The sequence below is a fragment of the Rhincodon typus genome, chromosome 5 (genome assembly GCF_021869965.1).
Source record: "Rhincodon typus isolate 14 chromosome 5, sRhiTyp1.1, whole genome shotgun sequence".
NCBI lineage: Eukaryota > Metazoa > Chordata > Chondrichthyes > Orectolobiformes > Rhincodontidae > Rhincodon > Rhincodon typus.
Window position 1 is genome coordinate 100,158,841 of NC_063336.1, and position 15,970 is coordinate 100,174,810.

Consider the following 15,970-nt stretch of genomic DNA (forward strand, 5'->3'; position numbering starts at 1 on the left):
ATTTTACATGTTTCAATCAGGTTGCCTTTCATTCTTCCAAACTCCAATGAGCACAAGCCCACCTTACACAACCTGTCCTCACAAAATGTCTCCGCATACCCAGGATTAACCTAATGCCGCTGATATATTTTTCCTTAGATAAATCGATCAAAACTGTTCACAATATTTTAGGTGTGGAGTAACTAGTATGAGATTTTAATGCAGTCACTCCAGATGAGATCTCTGATAGTCCAACTTACACAAGACACCTGATGTGTGTACTGGTGTATATGTTTGCTGCGCTAGGAAGCCTCCAGGCCTCTATATGCAATATTAATTTGTTGTTCAAGATAAAGACTTTGATGGTGAATGAGTACCTGTCAATTGTTAGGATGAGAGAGGAAGCAAGAGAAGTAGTTGGTGGTTTAATCTATGTTATCAAAGATTTTTTCCTTTACAACAAAAGAGAATGTGAGGAATCTGTTGTTGAGTATCATTGGCAGAACTGATGTTTTTATTTCATGGTAATGATAAATGCTAACATAATATTTGAATAGTCTGCTTTCTTTCAATGGTTTTGTGTCCAACAGCCCTATTTGTTCTTAAAGTTAAGGTAGCCATTATGTCTAAGTATTGTGTTTGTTTTATCCCTTCATGTGACCATTTAATACCATTTACCACTTAGAAAATTTTAAAGGTTCAGTTTACTCAGTTACACTTTTGAAAGTAGTGATTTATGATATGCTGCAGATCCAATAGCACTACACAGCACTTCACTCAGGTGGCCAACTTATATGTGTGATTCCTTGCATTCTGAAGCAAGTGAGCCATGATAGCATGGTCTGGTCCAGATGTCAGTCCTGTGGCATGTTGCTCCTTTCCCTTGAAGCCAAAAACGTTATCTCAGTGCCGTCCTACACATTGTGCACAAAGTTGACCAAACATGAAAATCTTCAGAAGGTTTCTGCTCTTCCAACATTGCCCTTTGAATGCAAAATTAAAAATGCTGCTGAGACCTAATTGATTGGCTTCACAATGTCCCAGATGTCGTTCTTTGAAGAGGAATAACACCTTTGTCAAGTTTTGGTTGGCAGAACATTCACATTCAATAGTTGGGCAGTTAATAGCAGCTCTAGCTTATGTGCTGTGGTTTAAGGAAATAAGAACTGGCTGAACAATCATGGTTTACGTTCCAGGCACCAAGGGGACAGGAGAAATTCAGAAAACTGTTTGGATTTCATTTCAGGAAGTCAGCAAAATCCATGGGTAGGTCTTTCAGGTGCACAGACTTGGTAAGATTTAGTAATTTATAGATTAAAAAAAAACAAGATCTATTTAGATTTTATTTTATCTATTTTAGCCTATTTAGATTTCGTTGGAGATTCAGCAAAAAAAAAGACCTGTAAAATGAACTCCTTGTTCTGTAAAACCTGCCATTGATTTGAATCAGTTTATTGACTCCAATGATGCACATTCATCTATTTAAAATGTACTCTCAGTTTCCCACAAAATTAGATCTGAAAGAAAAAGATTGTAATTGTGTATTCATATAAAAAGGCTGGTTCCATATATGGACTGGATCAAAGAGCTTGAAATTAAACATTATTTTTCACTCTTGGTGTGTGTCAGCTGTTCACTGCTGCATTTCTGCTGTGCTTTATTCTTTCTGATCTTTTAATGGCAATAAATAAGCAAATAATGCAACATTTAGAGAATTAATTTGTCTGATCGAACAAAATGGTTCTCCTGTTATATAAGCATCTGCTCAGCACAGCTTCTTCAATGACGGCATCAGATTTTAGTCACCTTAAGTCACACAGAGTTTGTGTACATTAGTACTCGTTTGTCTTTGCTGGATTATGAACTTCTGTTGTTTCGGTTCTCACAGGAAAGAGGTGAATTCATTAGTTGCAAGATACATGCATTATTTCAGGTCATTCATCTTCCTGCATGTATGTTGAAATGACTCTGTGCTCTTATATCTTTTCTTAGATGGTTACAAAGATAACAAGTGAGGATAGTATCCCCTGTTCCACACCCTAGATGAAGCACGTGGTAAGTCCAGATAATCTTCCATAGTATGAATTTAAAAGCTTAAAAATAACACCGCGTGCACTAATTATTTAAGTTTAGGACATATTTGACATAGTGGTGCTGATTACACCAGTATTAAGCCAGCATTGTGCAGTGAATTAGGAAATGACCTGTTGCTTGCTGGCATTGATCAACTTATACATTCCCCAAACATGCACCAATGCCCTTGGTGCTGATGCCACTGTTGCCCTGTCCCCACAGCCCCCAGCCCGTGAAAACCACCCTCCACCCACCCTCCCATTTGTTGCATGTGGCATTGGTTCCTTGAGAATCCTGAATCTCTGGTTGGTGTCCTTTTCTGAAGCAGCCACCATCTCCTCCATGGCGCTGTTGAGCACAAAGAACTGCTCCCCGCTGATTTGTTGGCAACTCTCAGCAGGCAAGACCTTTGACCCAAGCTCATAATTCCAGGGGAAGCTGTGCTGGTGATCTTGCCACTGACTGATTGGCTGGTGGTTTGGTGGGCCTTCCTGAGCATTAGCAGCAAGCAGGCAAGAATCCCGACATCTCAATAAATTGTGCCGCATGGTACTAGTATTTGACGTACAGAGAAACAAACAAAATTCCTGCCTCCCCTCTGTGTAGTGCTGTTACCTTCATCAACATTTTGATTTTGACTCTCTCTACAAATTACAAAGGAAAGCTTAACATTTTTATAGGCCTTTGGTCGCACACCATCCTGACTGTTCCGTTATATCCTGAAATGGTGATCAGGACCCATGTAACTGAGATGGTTTCCATTAAATATCAGGGACAAGATTTAAGTGACTAACTGAGTCAGGAACTGAGGTGAATGGCATGCAGCATTGTCCTGCTTTTCGGATGCTCTTTGGACAATCAAAAGTTATAGTGGTGCGGGCGAAAGGTGGGACCCAGCTTGCTGTTGACTCATTAAGGAACAATCTGCAATTTTTTCGGGAAAGCCATGGTGGATCTGAAACAGATCAAATGATAAGATGCACTGGGGAGCCAGTTATGGCCACATCATTCAATAAAAGGGATTTATAAAGTGTGTATGGCCAAGAATGATGCCCATTCATTGTAACATAATTGTCATCTAATGAGTGTAGTTAATGGAGCAAGTGGACTGTGATCACTTAGTCAGTTGAGGGGGTCCTAACTCTCTGGGAGACAGTAAGGTGTAAGCTATGTTGGGAGTTGGGCCCACGAAGTGTTGTGAATGTAGCTCATTGCAAATAAACACGTGGATTGGGATTCAGGTACTCCGAGGTAAGGTTGAGGACCACTGAGCATCTCCATTCTCAGGAGCCGATGCAGAAACCTGTGCACAAAGAGGGGAATAGTAGAGAAAGGAGGGGCAAAAAGACAATAAAGACCATGCCCTCAAGATGGAATGTGCCACTGAAGAGGATGATCCCTTGTCAGCAGGAGACTGTGGGCAGATGGTCATTGAGATTTGCTCTGACATTGAGAAAGACCTCAGACCTCACAGTACTAGGCACCACATCTTAATTAAAGTCATTGTGGCTTCAAACATCTTTAACTGTAGCTCATTTGAGGAACTGCATTTCGTGCAGGTTGTTAATGTCCTGTGTTCATACAATTTCAGAAGGACAAGGACTTACACACAGAGACAATGAGATTTGTTTCCATGCAAGTCTGGCCCAGGTGCAGGGCATGACCTGTTGCAGCCTTGTGGCCATTGAGATGCTGAATAAGAGATCAGGGAAATTCATCAACAGGAAGGGTCTCCATTGACTTAACGTCAAGCTGGTATGCAACCAGAACAAGGCTATCACACATGAGTATGCTCGCTTTTCTCATAACGTCACTGCAGGACCCAGCTTGCTATTTCATGCTTCTTTGTTCGAGAGTGCACAAGGCAGACATTGCCAGGGTCAGATTTATTTCTCACCTCACATTCCATAGTTTAATAGAAATTCAGAAGAGTTGTTAAGTGATATGTGGCAGATTACAATATGCTGAAATTCAGAATGCTATTTAGCATCGTTAAAACGGTATGATCCAATGGCATGCAAAATATTGAAGTGGTGTATGCTTTACCTCCCAATTGGAAGGTTCAGAAATTCTGACTGAAAGTGTACCCAAAAAGAGAATTTCATAGCAGCACTTGCTTGACTTTGAGAAAAAAACCCTCAATATCAGGGATTATGTGCTTGTCAGATGTCAGATGTTTTCCCAAGGTTTCAGTATGATGAGCAGAAAGGACATGCTCCATCCATCTGGTTAAGCTTAGGGCTCCAGCCAGAAGTGTCTGTACGTCCCACCATATTGGGAAAGGGTGAAATGGCCTGAAGCTATGTTCATGCCTGAAACTAATGTCAGGCCCAGTGCACATATAAACAGTGGGTGGATCCAATCATCCTTTTTGAGGCCTTTGCTGCAAGTTTCATTTGCTTGTAAATCATCTGGTACTATTCAATGTTCAGAAAACACGGACCTACATTATCCCCCACCAGGCTGCCCACCCTGGAGCGAGGCATTACAAAGGTTTGGTGATATGACATTCTGGGCACATGACATTTGACCATGTGATATTAGACCATATGATGTCTGTGGATGTTTTTGCATTTTCTTTATCGATGGATAGTTCCCGTATCTCAGCACTATTCCTTGTTGGTGTTGTGCCTTGTCTGACAATTTGTAAATACTTGGAAGTCATCCCTCAACAGGGAAGAGGAGAGACCAGGGGAGGAGAAAGAGTGCATGTTAGTTGATCATTTTGAGTTGTACCATGACACAATGATTGCTGAGATGGGATTACCAACATCTATTATTGGTGAGTCCTCCCAGTTCCTAACTCTCTGGGCTCTTCTAACTTTAGGTCAGAGAGGGGTAGGATGAAAGTAGGCGTGAGAAGGGGATAAAACATATTGAGTCGTTGTTTTCTGCCAATTCCTGAGCTCCCCATCTGCACCAATTATTGTCATGGATGGAAACTTGTTGCGGAAACTTGTAGGGGGTCTGATGAAAGACCCAAACTGGCTTTACCTCAGGAAGACCCAGAGAACTACAATTCAATCAGGCAGCTGCAAGGCCACCAGTAGGCCTTCCCCTGGAATGATGACGTGGGTATCAGGGTTCATGGGGGTTGGGTGGGGGTGGAGTGCCAGTGCCACCAATGAGAGCTGCCAACCAACTGGAGGTTCCGCTGCTGTCAAGGAGGAAGGAGCTGCTGCAGGAAGGACAGCTGTGGAATCCCAGGATTATAGAGGATCCAGGCCAAACAAAGAAACGTAGTTGTTGGTGTGCCTGGAGAGAAAGGACGGGGGTGGCTGTTAGTGAGCCCCATCCTTCCTGTTCTCAGATGCTGGCTGTTTTGACATCCTCAAGGTGAAAAATGGCCCACACAGTTTCACCTGTTGTGCACGCTGATAGCAACAGTGCCTTAGAACCCACAAATAACTCTGGTAACACACGTACAACTCCAATGACACTGCAAGCTCTTCACTGAATAATTTGCACCAGTGAAAAAAATTACTTCCTTAGTAACCTGGACTGCTCCATTAGTGGTGGCTGTTCCTGGTGCCCTATACATTACCAGTGATCAAACATGGATACATAGAGTCATAGAGTCATACAGCATGGAAACAGACTCTTTGGTCCAACCAGTCCATGCCAACCATAATCCCAAACTAAACTAATCACGCCTGCCTGGCTCATAACTCTCCAAAAATTTCAATTCATGTACTTATCCAAATATCTTGCATGGTGGATAATATTTATGTTCAGTGATTGCATTATTCAATCAGTGCAATATAAAGTTCTTTTCTATTGCAGAAAAAATGAGGGCATTAAAACTCAAAATTGGCTCCTTTCCAAAAGCAATTCACAAGGCTTCAGGAAATGTAACATATTTTTCTGTTCCCAGCAGGCACTCTTGTTGGGTAGCTGAGGGTAATTTTAAATTTGGGTGATGGTATAAAATAGGCAATGTTGAATCAGCCGCTCATTGCATACTAGCTCTGAGTATGTTTTCCAGTGATGGAGAGAGATGCACAATGGACAGTTTATCCAAAAAAACACAAGAACTCTTTTCCATAATAGACTTTGCTTTGTTCACTTGTAGGGTTAAACATTCTGTAATGAAGTCTTTGAATGAAAAGCGAAATGACATCTTGAAGAGACATTTCCAGCACTGGTGGGCAACTGTCCTATAAAGCCATCAATACGCATTTATATGAAGTTGCAGCTTTCAGATGCTCATTAATATGATTATTTTAAATGTATTAATGTTTTGAAACAACAAATCAAGCAGTTTGTACACTCCAGATGCATCTTGACTAATATATTTGTTCGTAACATTTCATTACTGTATAACAGATGATATAATTTTCACTCTGTATCGTGGTGATTAGTTCTTTTTTGTAATTTTCTGATTAATTAAATCCGTTTTTGCCTAATCAGCAGGCTAACTGTTAAATATAATTGAATTTGCAAAAAAATTACAGTCTCAGGAGATGAATTAAATTGATTACATTGGAAAAGAATAAAATAATAAGTTGCAAGTATCTAATCAGTGTAACCTTCTTCTTTGTCACAGTCTAATGAAATTTATAAATAACAGGAAGGATTTTGTTACATACTCCACTATCTTAAGGATTGCAAAAATACTGGTGAAACAAATTATCTTATCATGAAATTTTTTTGCTAAGCAATGTTTATTAGAGCCTTTAGATTGGTTTAACTTTTGAATAACCTTGTTAAAGTTAAAGAAGAATTTAAGTCTCATAGATCTTTCTACAGTGGATTCACTGTTGAATTGAAATGCAAAACTGCGTCCTTCACAACAAAGCAATAAATGAAGTTTGGAAATAGCTTGAGAATCTTTGTTACAATTGCATGATGATTGTCATTCTGGATCAACTTGTGCAATTTGAGCCATCCAATCTTCCAATGGGAAGCCAAACAATTGATCTAGACTCTGGCAGGACAACATTGATTTATCACATTTGCTGCCTACAGTGACATGGCCTCCGGGCTGTGTAAGACTCTCTTCATCCTTCAAATGTAACTAGAAGCAAGTGGTCGATTTCTATCTTTGGGATGGTAAAAAGTGCTACAATTCAGGTTTTCTCCTAACTCTTCAATTTATACAAAAGCACATGAGGGCCAAAAATCTTCGTCGCCTGCACCATAAATACTGGGAAGTACCTATCTGGTGCTTATAGTTGTGACCTTGCCAATGTAACTAGAATCATGGGATGATTCCTGCATTTACATGACCTTGACATACATCAGTGGGGAGGACCTTGTGCTTGGGAATCTTGCCAGAAGCTTGTCTCATTTTGGGTGGTGCAGAGTGATGTGAGAATGCCCAAGTGAGATAATTTTTTGCTTGCCCTTCGGCTTCCTTTATGAAGAAGCTAAGATAATCAATACTTACTTAAAATGGGTCTTTGGAGTCCAAACTATGTCACAGAATCATTGATTGTGTGCCTGGTAGCCAGATTTGACTCCTCCTGACCAATTTATTTTGCACTCAGCAGTTCTCAGTCAGAAGAAATCCTACCCCACTGGACTTATTTGAACAGGAAGAAGCTTTATGCCCGATGAAACTCTTCCAAAACATTCATTCTGTCACTATATGCCTGAAATTTTCCATTACTGGATTAGTACTGTGTGATTGATTTCATAACAGTGCATTTTCACAGCAGGGTCCTTGCCATTTCTGAGTTTGATTGACATCTCCAAGTAGATATAGACTCTTTGAAGTGGAGCAATGAATTCTCATGCTTGGTATGAAAATGGATTATGTACTTGATTGGATGTTTGTTACTATGAGCATTATGTATCTAAAGGAATGTAAATATACAGGTGGCTTTTTGTGCATGAGGGTTTTTTCGATGTAGTTAATTCTGTAATAGTGAATTTTAGGTGTGAGATTACAGTTTTAGGTGAGGGCATGGGTTGGCATGAATTGTTACTCAATTGACATGGACTTACAAAGGGATGGGGACATGGATTGACATGAAGGATATGAAGAGTTATGGAGTGGGTACAGGGTATGAGATGGTACAGGTTAGCATGGATGAAACATTGGAGTGAGTGGACAGACAACGGGGCTGTGAGATGTTAAATCTGGTGATGGGGTAGGGATATTCAATGTGTTATTCTTTCCTTTTTCATATTGGACACAGTGCCAGAGCCCTGAAAGAAACCTTCTGCCAGCCTGCCTCCTCACTTAACATTCACCTCATTATTTCTGGAATCACCTGGCCTAAATTCTAATGGATCATGCCACCATACTGGTCTCAAAATCTGATGTCAGGGCAGCTATTTTTAAAAAGTTGTGTTTGCAGAGCTCAGAATTATCTTGCAACCAACTCACAGGCAAAATTCCAGGATGGAGAATCTCCCATTGTGTGTATAATTGGCTGTTACAAGTCATACGTCAGTGCATTTCCATTGGTAAGAATGATAGTGTTAAATGCTAGTGAAGAAGAAGGGACATTCTTATGTTGATGTTGGTAAGGGATGGGGTTTAGGGGCCAGCAGTTAGGCATAGGAGTATGGCTGGAGGCAATAACCCTGAGGTAGTTTCCATCTAACATCCTAACCTTCCCTGCTGCTGGGAAAATGAATGCCTATTTCCTTGGCTCTTGTGTGGTCTTTGTATTTTACCACCCGTATTCAATTTGAATCATTTAGCATATTTTTGATGTATTCTGATTTATTCACATTGTTTAGCCGGTTCCGAATATGGCCTATTGAACCTATCTCCCATATGGAGTTCAGGTTAGAAAGTTTTATTTTGTTATGGTGAAATCAATTAACAAGCACTTCATTCTGTCAGCAGATCTTAAACATGTTTACACACAATTATATTTTATGGATTGATATCAATCACAGACAGGTCATGTAGGTATAGAGTTGCCTTTTCTGTTTGGATTCCCCTTAAACCATAAATTACAGGAAGTGAGACCTCAGTCAGATGCGTCTTATTCTCCCATTGTTAATTTATGTTAATCTCCAACATCTCCAACTTGTTCATATAATTATAGTCTAATGATCCTACTTTAATATTGGGTAAGAGGACATTAACAGTGGTCAGCATATAAATTACACATGTTGGCATGGTTACTTCTAAAAGTTAATAAATGCTTTCTCTTTAAGCAGGTGCAGGGAGTCATTAAAAAATAGCACATGGGACAAAGCATTGGACAGACTATTTTAGGGCTAAGTCACTGTAAAATTAACTGGAGAAAATATCTAATTTGATTAATTGGGAACATACTGATTTAGGATTTAACAGGGAATTGGGTAAAAAGGTAGAAGATGGTTTAAATGTTAACCATTTATTAAGATCTCCATATAGCAGATCACTAAGCCAATTAAAGGCATATATATGTATATATTTGTAACAAGTTTAATGTTAGCCTTATATAAGATTGTTGTATACTCGATATTAATTTCTTCTCACCTTCTGTCATTCTGATCATTGAGATTATGTAAATACCCATCCATCATCATCAATGAAAAGTGACAATAGCAGGAGACCTGATAGTTATGAGACATTTAAAATATGTAAAGTTTCATCTTCCATGACAGATACAGTAAGCTCTATAGAGGAGCTTACTACGATTGCTGCTCATTGTGGATCTATTTTACAAAGTCACAGGACCTCAATGCGTAAATTACATTACAGCTCTATCCCAGTTCTCCAGAAAGAAACAATTTGAATTGCATCTGTGTGCCATTTTTTCTCTCTCTCTGTTCTTAGCCAATCCATTTTTGCACTTCAGGTTACTAATTTTGGTGCGTATGTTCCAACTGCCAACTCAAAATAAGAGAAAGGTATGAAATCATGAAACACAGGTAATAAATCACTGGAAAAATAATGATTTGTCTCTGGCCATCACTGCCTAAATCTCAGGAACAGTTCCTTTAAAGGTTACTGGATATAGCCTGTCTTGCAGATTGAAATAGCAACTACCCTTGTTCAACTTGATGCATTCTATGTCTATGTAGCAATTATTAGTTCAGAGGAGTCAGAGCAAATAAATTGTGCTGATGGAGTGGATTGTGTTTGTTGGAACCATTTCAGGTGTTTTTGAGATGGAATTTTGAGTTATTTTGTCTTGAAATGTTGAACTAGGAATTGAAGCAAACAGAAAAGGAACCTAAAAACAGTATCATATAAAACACAGACCGACAAGATAACATATGGGGTTCTCTCTACACTAATAGCAATTCCTGGTGGTCTCATTTTATAGGAATTATCTTATTTTCTGACAAGTTCATTATGTTCAGTGGTACCATTCTTGCAAGAAAATGGTGACCGTATCTTGTTAGAGTCCTCGCTGATATTTCACTATTTTAATTTTATTCCTTTTTATTAATTTTGATTGGTGCTGTAAACTAAGATCTGTGAGCTAAAGATAACTTTTGGACTGAGGGAAAAAGCTTGCATTAAAAGGAAAACAGACCAAAAAAATCTTTTGATTATTCATGAGGCCAAGCCTGGAGGTTAATTGTAGATTGGATCCTAATCAAGAGGCTCTGCAGATGCTTCATTACCAGGGAAGAACATTATGTTTAAACAGATAGCAGCAGTTGGCTATTAATGAGGACAATTCCTGGGAACTGGTTCCAGCAAGTCTGGAAAAAGACGTTATGCTTAAGCAGATGGTAGATGTTGAATGGTAATTGGGACCTTGTGAAGGAGCAGTTCAATCTGTCAGGGAGCACAAAGAATATGAATTGGGTTTTGGATGTGTTTTCTATGAGAAGGAATCTGGCTGTTGATGCTACGGATTAAGATTTGAAAGTTCCCTGCCTGTCGTCTCATTAGCAGCTCTTGGAAGCTCAGAGAATAGGAAACTACATGATAAGTATTATTGCCTTTATCTGAGGGAATTGTAAAGGTGACGCTGATAGACATCTTCAGATAACAATCAGGAGAACCATCAACTATGCCATTGGAACAACCCATTGTGAAAACCACTTAAGTAATCTGGCTGGTTTCGTTATTTTCTTTGATTTATCCTTGAGCTGTGTTTGTTTGTTGGTCTTTTATGTGAATGGGGACGAAAATAAAGTTTTTGTGTTTATAGCACTGACAATTAGATTACTTTGTTGTTTAGTTTTGCTCTGGTAAAGGTATGTTATTGTTAATAAATTGCTGAGTCTTTTGTTTAAGATACAAACAGACATCAAGAATTGATTATTCACAAAGTCTGGGATTGGTTATTTCAAAAGCCTGCTCAGGAACCATTGGTGTCAATTTTGAGGGTCTTTGAAGGTTTTAATTTTACTGTGATGTGAACACAGAGGTAGAAAGGCTGATTAGGTTCAGCTGTCAGTCTCCGTGTGGCAACAATATAAATTATAACATAATCAAACAGTCGTTCTCCAGATACATGATTGCTGTATTTGTCCTATTTGAAGTAAGGAAACATAAAAAAAAGTTGTAGAAACATTCTTTCACACTTTAAGAAGAATGCTTCTGGATAACTGTCATTAAAGGAAAACATTTAAGTGAAGAAATTGTTAAGACTAATGACACGGTGTAAAATCTTCAATAGAGAGCTGTGTTTTTGAAGGGATACCATCAGACCCAAGTCATAAAATGTAGATGTAATGTGCAGTCAAACCATGACTAACTGATATTGAAGTCTGAGTCTTTTACTTAGTGCACAGTGTGACTAAAAGTGATAAATTGCTTGTTACTTTATGCATGTAGATACATCGTATATTTACTAAGAGAGCTGACAAGAGTCTTTACCCTGGCCACATTACTTTGTGCCTCAAATGAGGAACAGAGGTATAAGGATATAGCCATTAACACTAGTGGCAGCTGCAGATCTCTGTAAAGTGCAGATATGATGGGGGAAAGAAGTAAGAACTAGGAGGAGAAAAGAGCTGTAAAAGGAAGAGAAGGAACTGGGGATATGAATGCATTGAGGGAGGAAACTCTATGGCACTGGGTCTAATTGGCTGAAGGCTTCGAATGAGGGGTGAGAAATATAAAGGAGGTTAGAATCAAAGAAAGAGAGGCCAGAAAATTGATCTTCATAGTGTCTGTTAGGAGTCTCCTTTTAATAATAAAATTACATCTGCACTGTGCATGTACACTTCTGACATGACTATCTTGTTGAGGGCATTATTGCAGGTGTTAAGGAGTTGGTGGGATAAGAATATCACATAGATTGGAATGCCTGTCAGCATTTCATGCTAATTTGTCTCCAGCACTGCCATTTTTGACCTTACTGCTCTAACCAATGGCCTCACTTAAACACTCACAACTGAAATATGTGTCCAAGAGCAGGAAGGAGATTCCCCCTCAGCCATTCTCATATCAGTTGCTGATTCATTGCTACTGGCAATATAAGATTTTAAGATGTACTTAGTGGTTTTGCAGAATTGCTTGAAGTTGGTGAAAGTGACAGATAATGAGGCATGCATTGTGCTTGATAAAGATTGTTGGTGGAGAAGTGAAGGGCTCTACAGAAGGTATGTGGCAGGCGGTTGGCATTTGATGATGATCTCACTGACCTTAACTTCTCATGTGAGGTAATTGCACTTCCTCAGTACATCCAACTCCTTGGGCCAAAGTGTTGCCATTGCTGACAAGCCTCACTTTCTTCTCATTGTATTTCTGGAGGGTCTCCTGACCCCTGGGGATTTCTTCCTTCCAGTCCAACACCTGCACCAAGGTCTTCTGTGCTGCACTGTAGAATCGTTGTGCACGCCTTCTGGCTTGTTGCTGTATTTCCATTCTTATCCCAAGGTGCTTCACAGAAATATGATCAGATGCAGGGTAGATTGATCTTAGCAGGATAATAGGTTGGCACAACATCATGGGCCGAAGGGCCTCTACTGTGCTGTACTGTTCTATGTTCTATGTTCTTTCTGCCTAAATTGTCTTCTGTAACCGGTTTCAAACCACCAGCAGCCAGGATACTCTTTATCATTTACAGCCTGACAGTAAATGTATTTCTGAAAGTATTTGGTGCTATCCTCTGACAAACTAAACCCTCTGCTTTGAGATATGATTACCATCGGCTTGCATATCACTAACATATAAACAAAGTTTGTCTTAACAAGGTGTGGAGCTGGATGGACACATCAGGTCAGGCAGAATCAGAGGAGCAGGAAAGCTGACGTTTCGGGTTGGGACTCCAGCATCAGCAGTTCGTACTATCTGTAACAAAGTCTGTGTGCCATTTTCATCACTATGAATAGGCACAGGTTAATCATGGGTCACTATCACACCACTTGATTCTCAGCCTAGTCACATTTTCACTCCAGAGAGTCCTTAGAGAGGATTAATCTGGAGAAAAATTAGAAATAGAAATAAATGAGGCCATAGAATTATTTAAACTTGGGGCCTTGGAAGCCAGTGTAGATTAGGGAGAGTGGATGGTGATGGAACCACAATTTTGTGGAGTAAGCACATATAACCCCACTTTGAGTCTCAAACCAGTCCCTTCAGCTCAGCACAAGGACAGATTGATACCAGGCAGGAAATAAAAGAACACCACCATCCTCTGCCAAGTCCTCAAAAATAGTGAAGCAATCCATCTATGTCTTCAGGAAAGGCAAGGGAGAGTTTGTTCAATAATACCTGACTATTCACTGCTTTGTGAGTATTGTCTCTGTAGCATGTATAAATACCCATAACTATACCATAAATGTGTTTAGAACATGTATTGCAACTACATTAACCAGCAAGTCAGCATATGTTATTAAGGCCAAATAGACTTCTTCATGTTTTGTAGATTTTTCAAAGTACAAAATACATATGCTTTAAAAATTACATTTCATGATCAAGACAGAATGGAAGTCTTTGCCCATTAACAGCTTCGTTAAAATAGCAGATATAGAAACTTCATGTGAACGTTAAATGCTTTCCTGCAATTATTCCGAATATTAGAATTTGGCTTTAACATCTGAAAATAGAAGCATCTAAACTAATGAAGGTACTGAATATATTTTGGTGAATGATATGTGTAGATAACAAGTTCTCCTTGAATACAATACACAATGTAAAAAAATATTGTAATCACCATGGGATGATTTCCTTCTAGCTGTGACATTCTGAATCTAGCAAATCCACAGTGCAGAAAATAAATACAGAAGTCAATGTTCTGATTCATGACACTCCCAATTTTCCAGCCATTGATTTTAATCACTAGGTCATGATGGTAAAATGATTCCCATGGATATGTGTATTTTTTTCTAGACCTTGGGCATGAAACACTATAATTTTTTTGGCAACTGCCTTTTGTTTTAGTCTTAAACTTCATTTCACGGAAAGAACTGTTACGTGAAGCGACAAATGACCGTGAGTCTAGACTTTTTGGACCAGAGAGCCCCAAAAGAAAGAGAATTATTTTTAGGCTGCCTGAAAGATAATTTACAGTGGGTTGATTAATTTACCTTGTTGTTTCCAGTTTACTTGATCTTTGATCTGAAAGAAATGAAAAATTTTCATAGTATATGCTTTAGCACAGACTTTCTTAGACAGACTGTCTGAATCAGCACTTAGTACTTTGAATTATTCTCATTTTGCCAGATATACAAAAGAAATTATGCTCCCATTCAAATATGAACCAAATGAATCTATTTTAACATAATATGCTTCTAAAGATATTTATAGTGAATTAACTTGTTCAGGCATTTCATAAGACACCTTTGGGACAGGTGAGACTTGAACCCAGAACCCAGAAATAGAGGCACTACTGCTGCAACACAAGACCCTCCCGAGTGAATTATGTAGAGTCAGTTATCAAGTGAATGCTTAATTGAGGTTGATGCAAAAAAAGTTATCTTTTGCATTTATGAAATATGTCATTAAATAGTGCATTTACAGTTCTCAATCAACAATCATTTTTATATAATTTCATTGTGAGTTACTGCACTACAGCTGAGAGATTATCTCTTATACTCCATCGGACATGGTTGGTATTTCGTCGCAAAACAGATAGATGTCTCCTTGTCCCAAGGTGAGTCCAAGTTTGTCTCCTGTTCCATTTTGTGTTTAATGATTTCCAGCAGACAATATTAACATTAGAATTATAAGTTGTGCTTTGACTTAGATGTTTTGCTAAGAAGAATAATAATTACAAATGAATCACTAGAATCAGGTGATATATGTTGGGCAATACATTTTGATAATGACTTGTCTGAAATCATAGGACAGAATTGCAGAGAAACTCCTATGGCTCACTACCTCTGAGTTGGAAGCTCCAGGTTCAAGTAGCACTCCAAGACGCGATAGCCAAAGAATGCGTATTCATTATGTGGGCAAAGAGGTTGACTATCAACTTGTAAATCCTTCTAATAAATGTCAATGGTATGAGCAGGAGAGTTTCATGGGCACCATATGATGGGTAGAAATGTGAGTTTCTACCATCATTACCGATTCATTCTAGGTTTCAACATGTATGTAAAGCAGCAATTTGGACTCCTTCTAGGAGTTCTTGTTGGAGGGTGGGGATTGGCTCAATCAGCTGGATTTACAGTAGAGATCAAATTCTCTGTTCCAGGTAGAATGGGTACAGGACCTACTTCCCTGTTTTCTACACATGGTTGGGACTGTGACAATGCGAGTCAGACTTGCATTTGTGGGTAGAACTCAAGAAGAGTTATGGAAGTTTAGTATGATGCAGTGCAAGATACTATTCAGCTTATTATGCATATGTCATACTACACTTCCCAACAGATGATAGATTAATAGTCTTGTAATTTCCCAATTTATCTATCACACCTTTCGTAAATAGTGGAGTGACATTGACTGTTTTGTTGTACTTCAGTCTCAACTTCTATTGTGGAAAATTAATATAAAGTAAGTTGTTAGCAACAAGTCTGGCATTTCCTGATTTTTCAAGAACAGTTGTAGACAATGCCATATTCCTAGGTGTTCCTTTAAACATTGTGTTTAAGATATATAGAGCCAAAAGAGTTTAGT

At 38.9% G+C, this 15,970-nt stretch overlaps 1 protein-coding gene across 4 annotated transcripts in view; it reads left to right on the forward strand.

Moving 5' to 3' along the window:
• The window catches only part of LOC109919612 (doublecortin domain-containing protein 2), a 127,251-nt gene extending 120,379 nt beyond the window's left edge, over positions 1-6,872 (forward strand). For 2 of the 4 annotated variants that reach the window (XM_048596452.1, XM_020519644.2), the window contains 3 exons: positions 1,176-1,245; positions 1,972-2,034; positions 6,125-6,872. In XM_048596452.1, the coding sequence (XP_048452409.1) occupies positions 1,176-1,245; positions 1,972-1,994 (93 nt within the window). In that variant the 3' untranslated portion in view covers positions 1,995-2,034; positions 6,125-6,872. The remainder of the gene's footprint in view (positions 1-1,175; positions 1,246-1,971; positions 2,035-6,124) is intronic. The other 2 variants (XM_048596455.1, XM_048596453.1) reach the window with 1 other exon arrangement.
• The last annotated feature ends 9,098 nt before the right edge of the window (positions 6,873-15,970 follow it).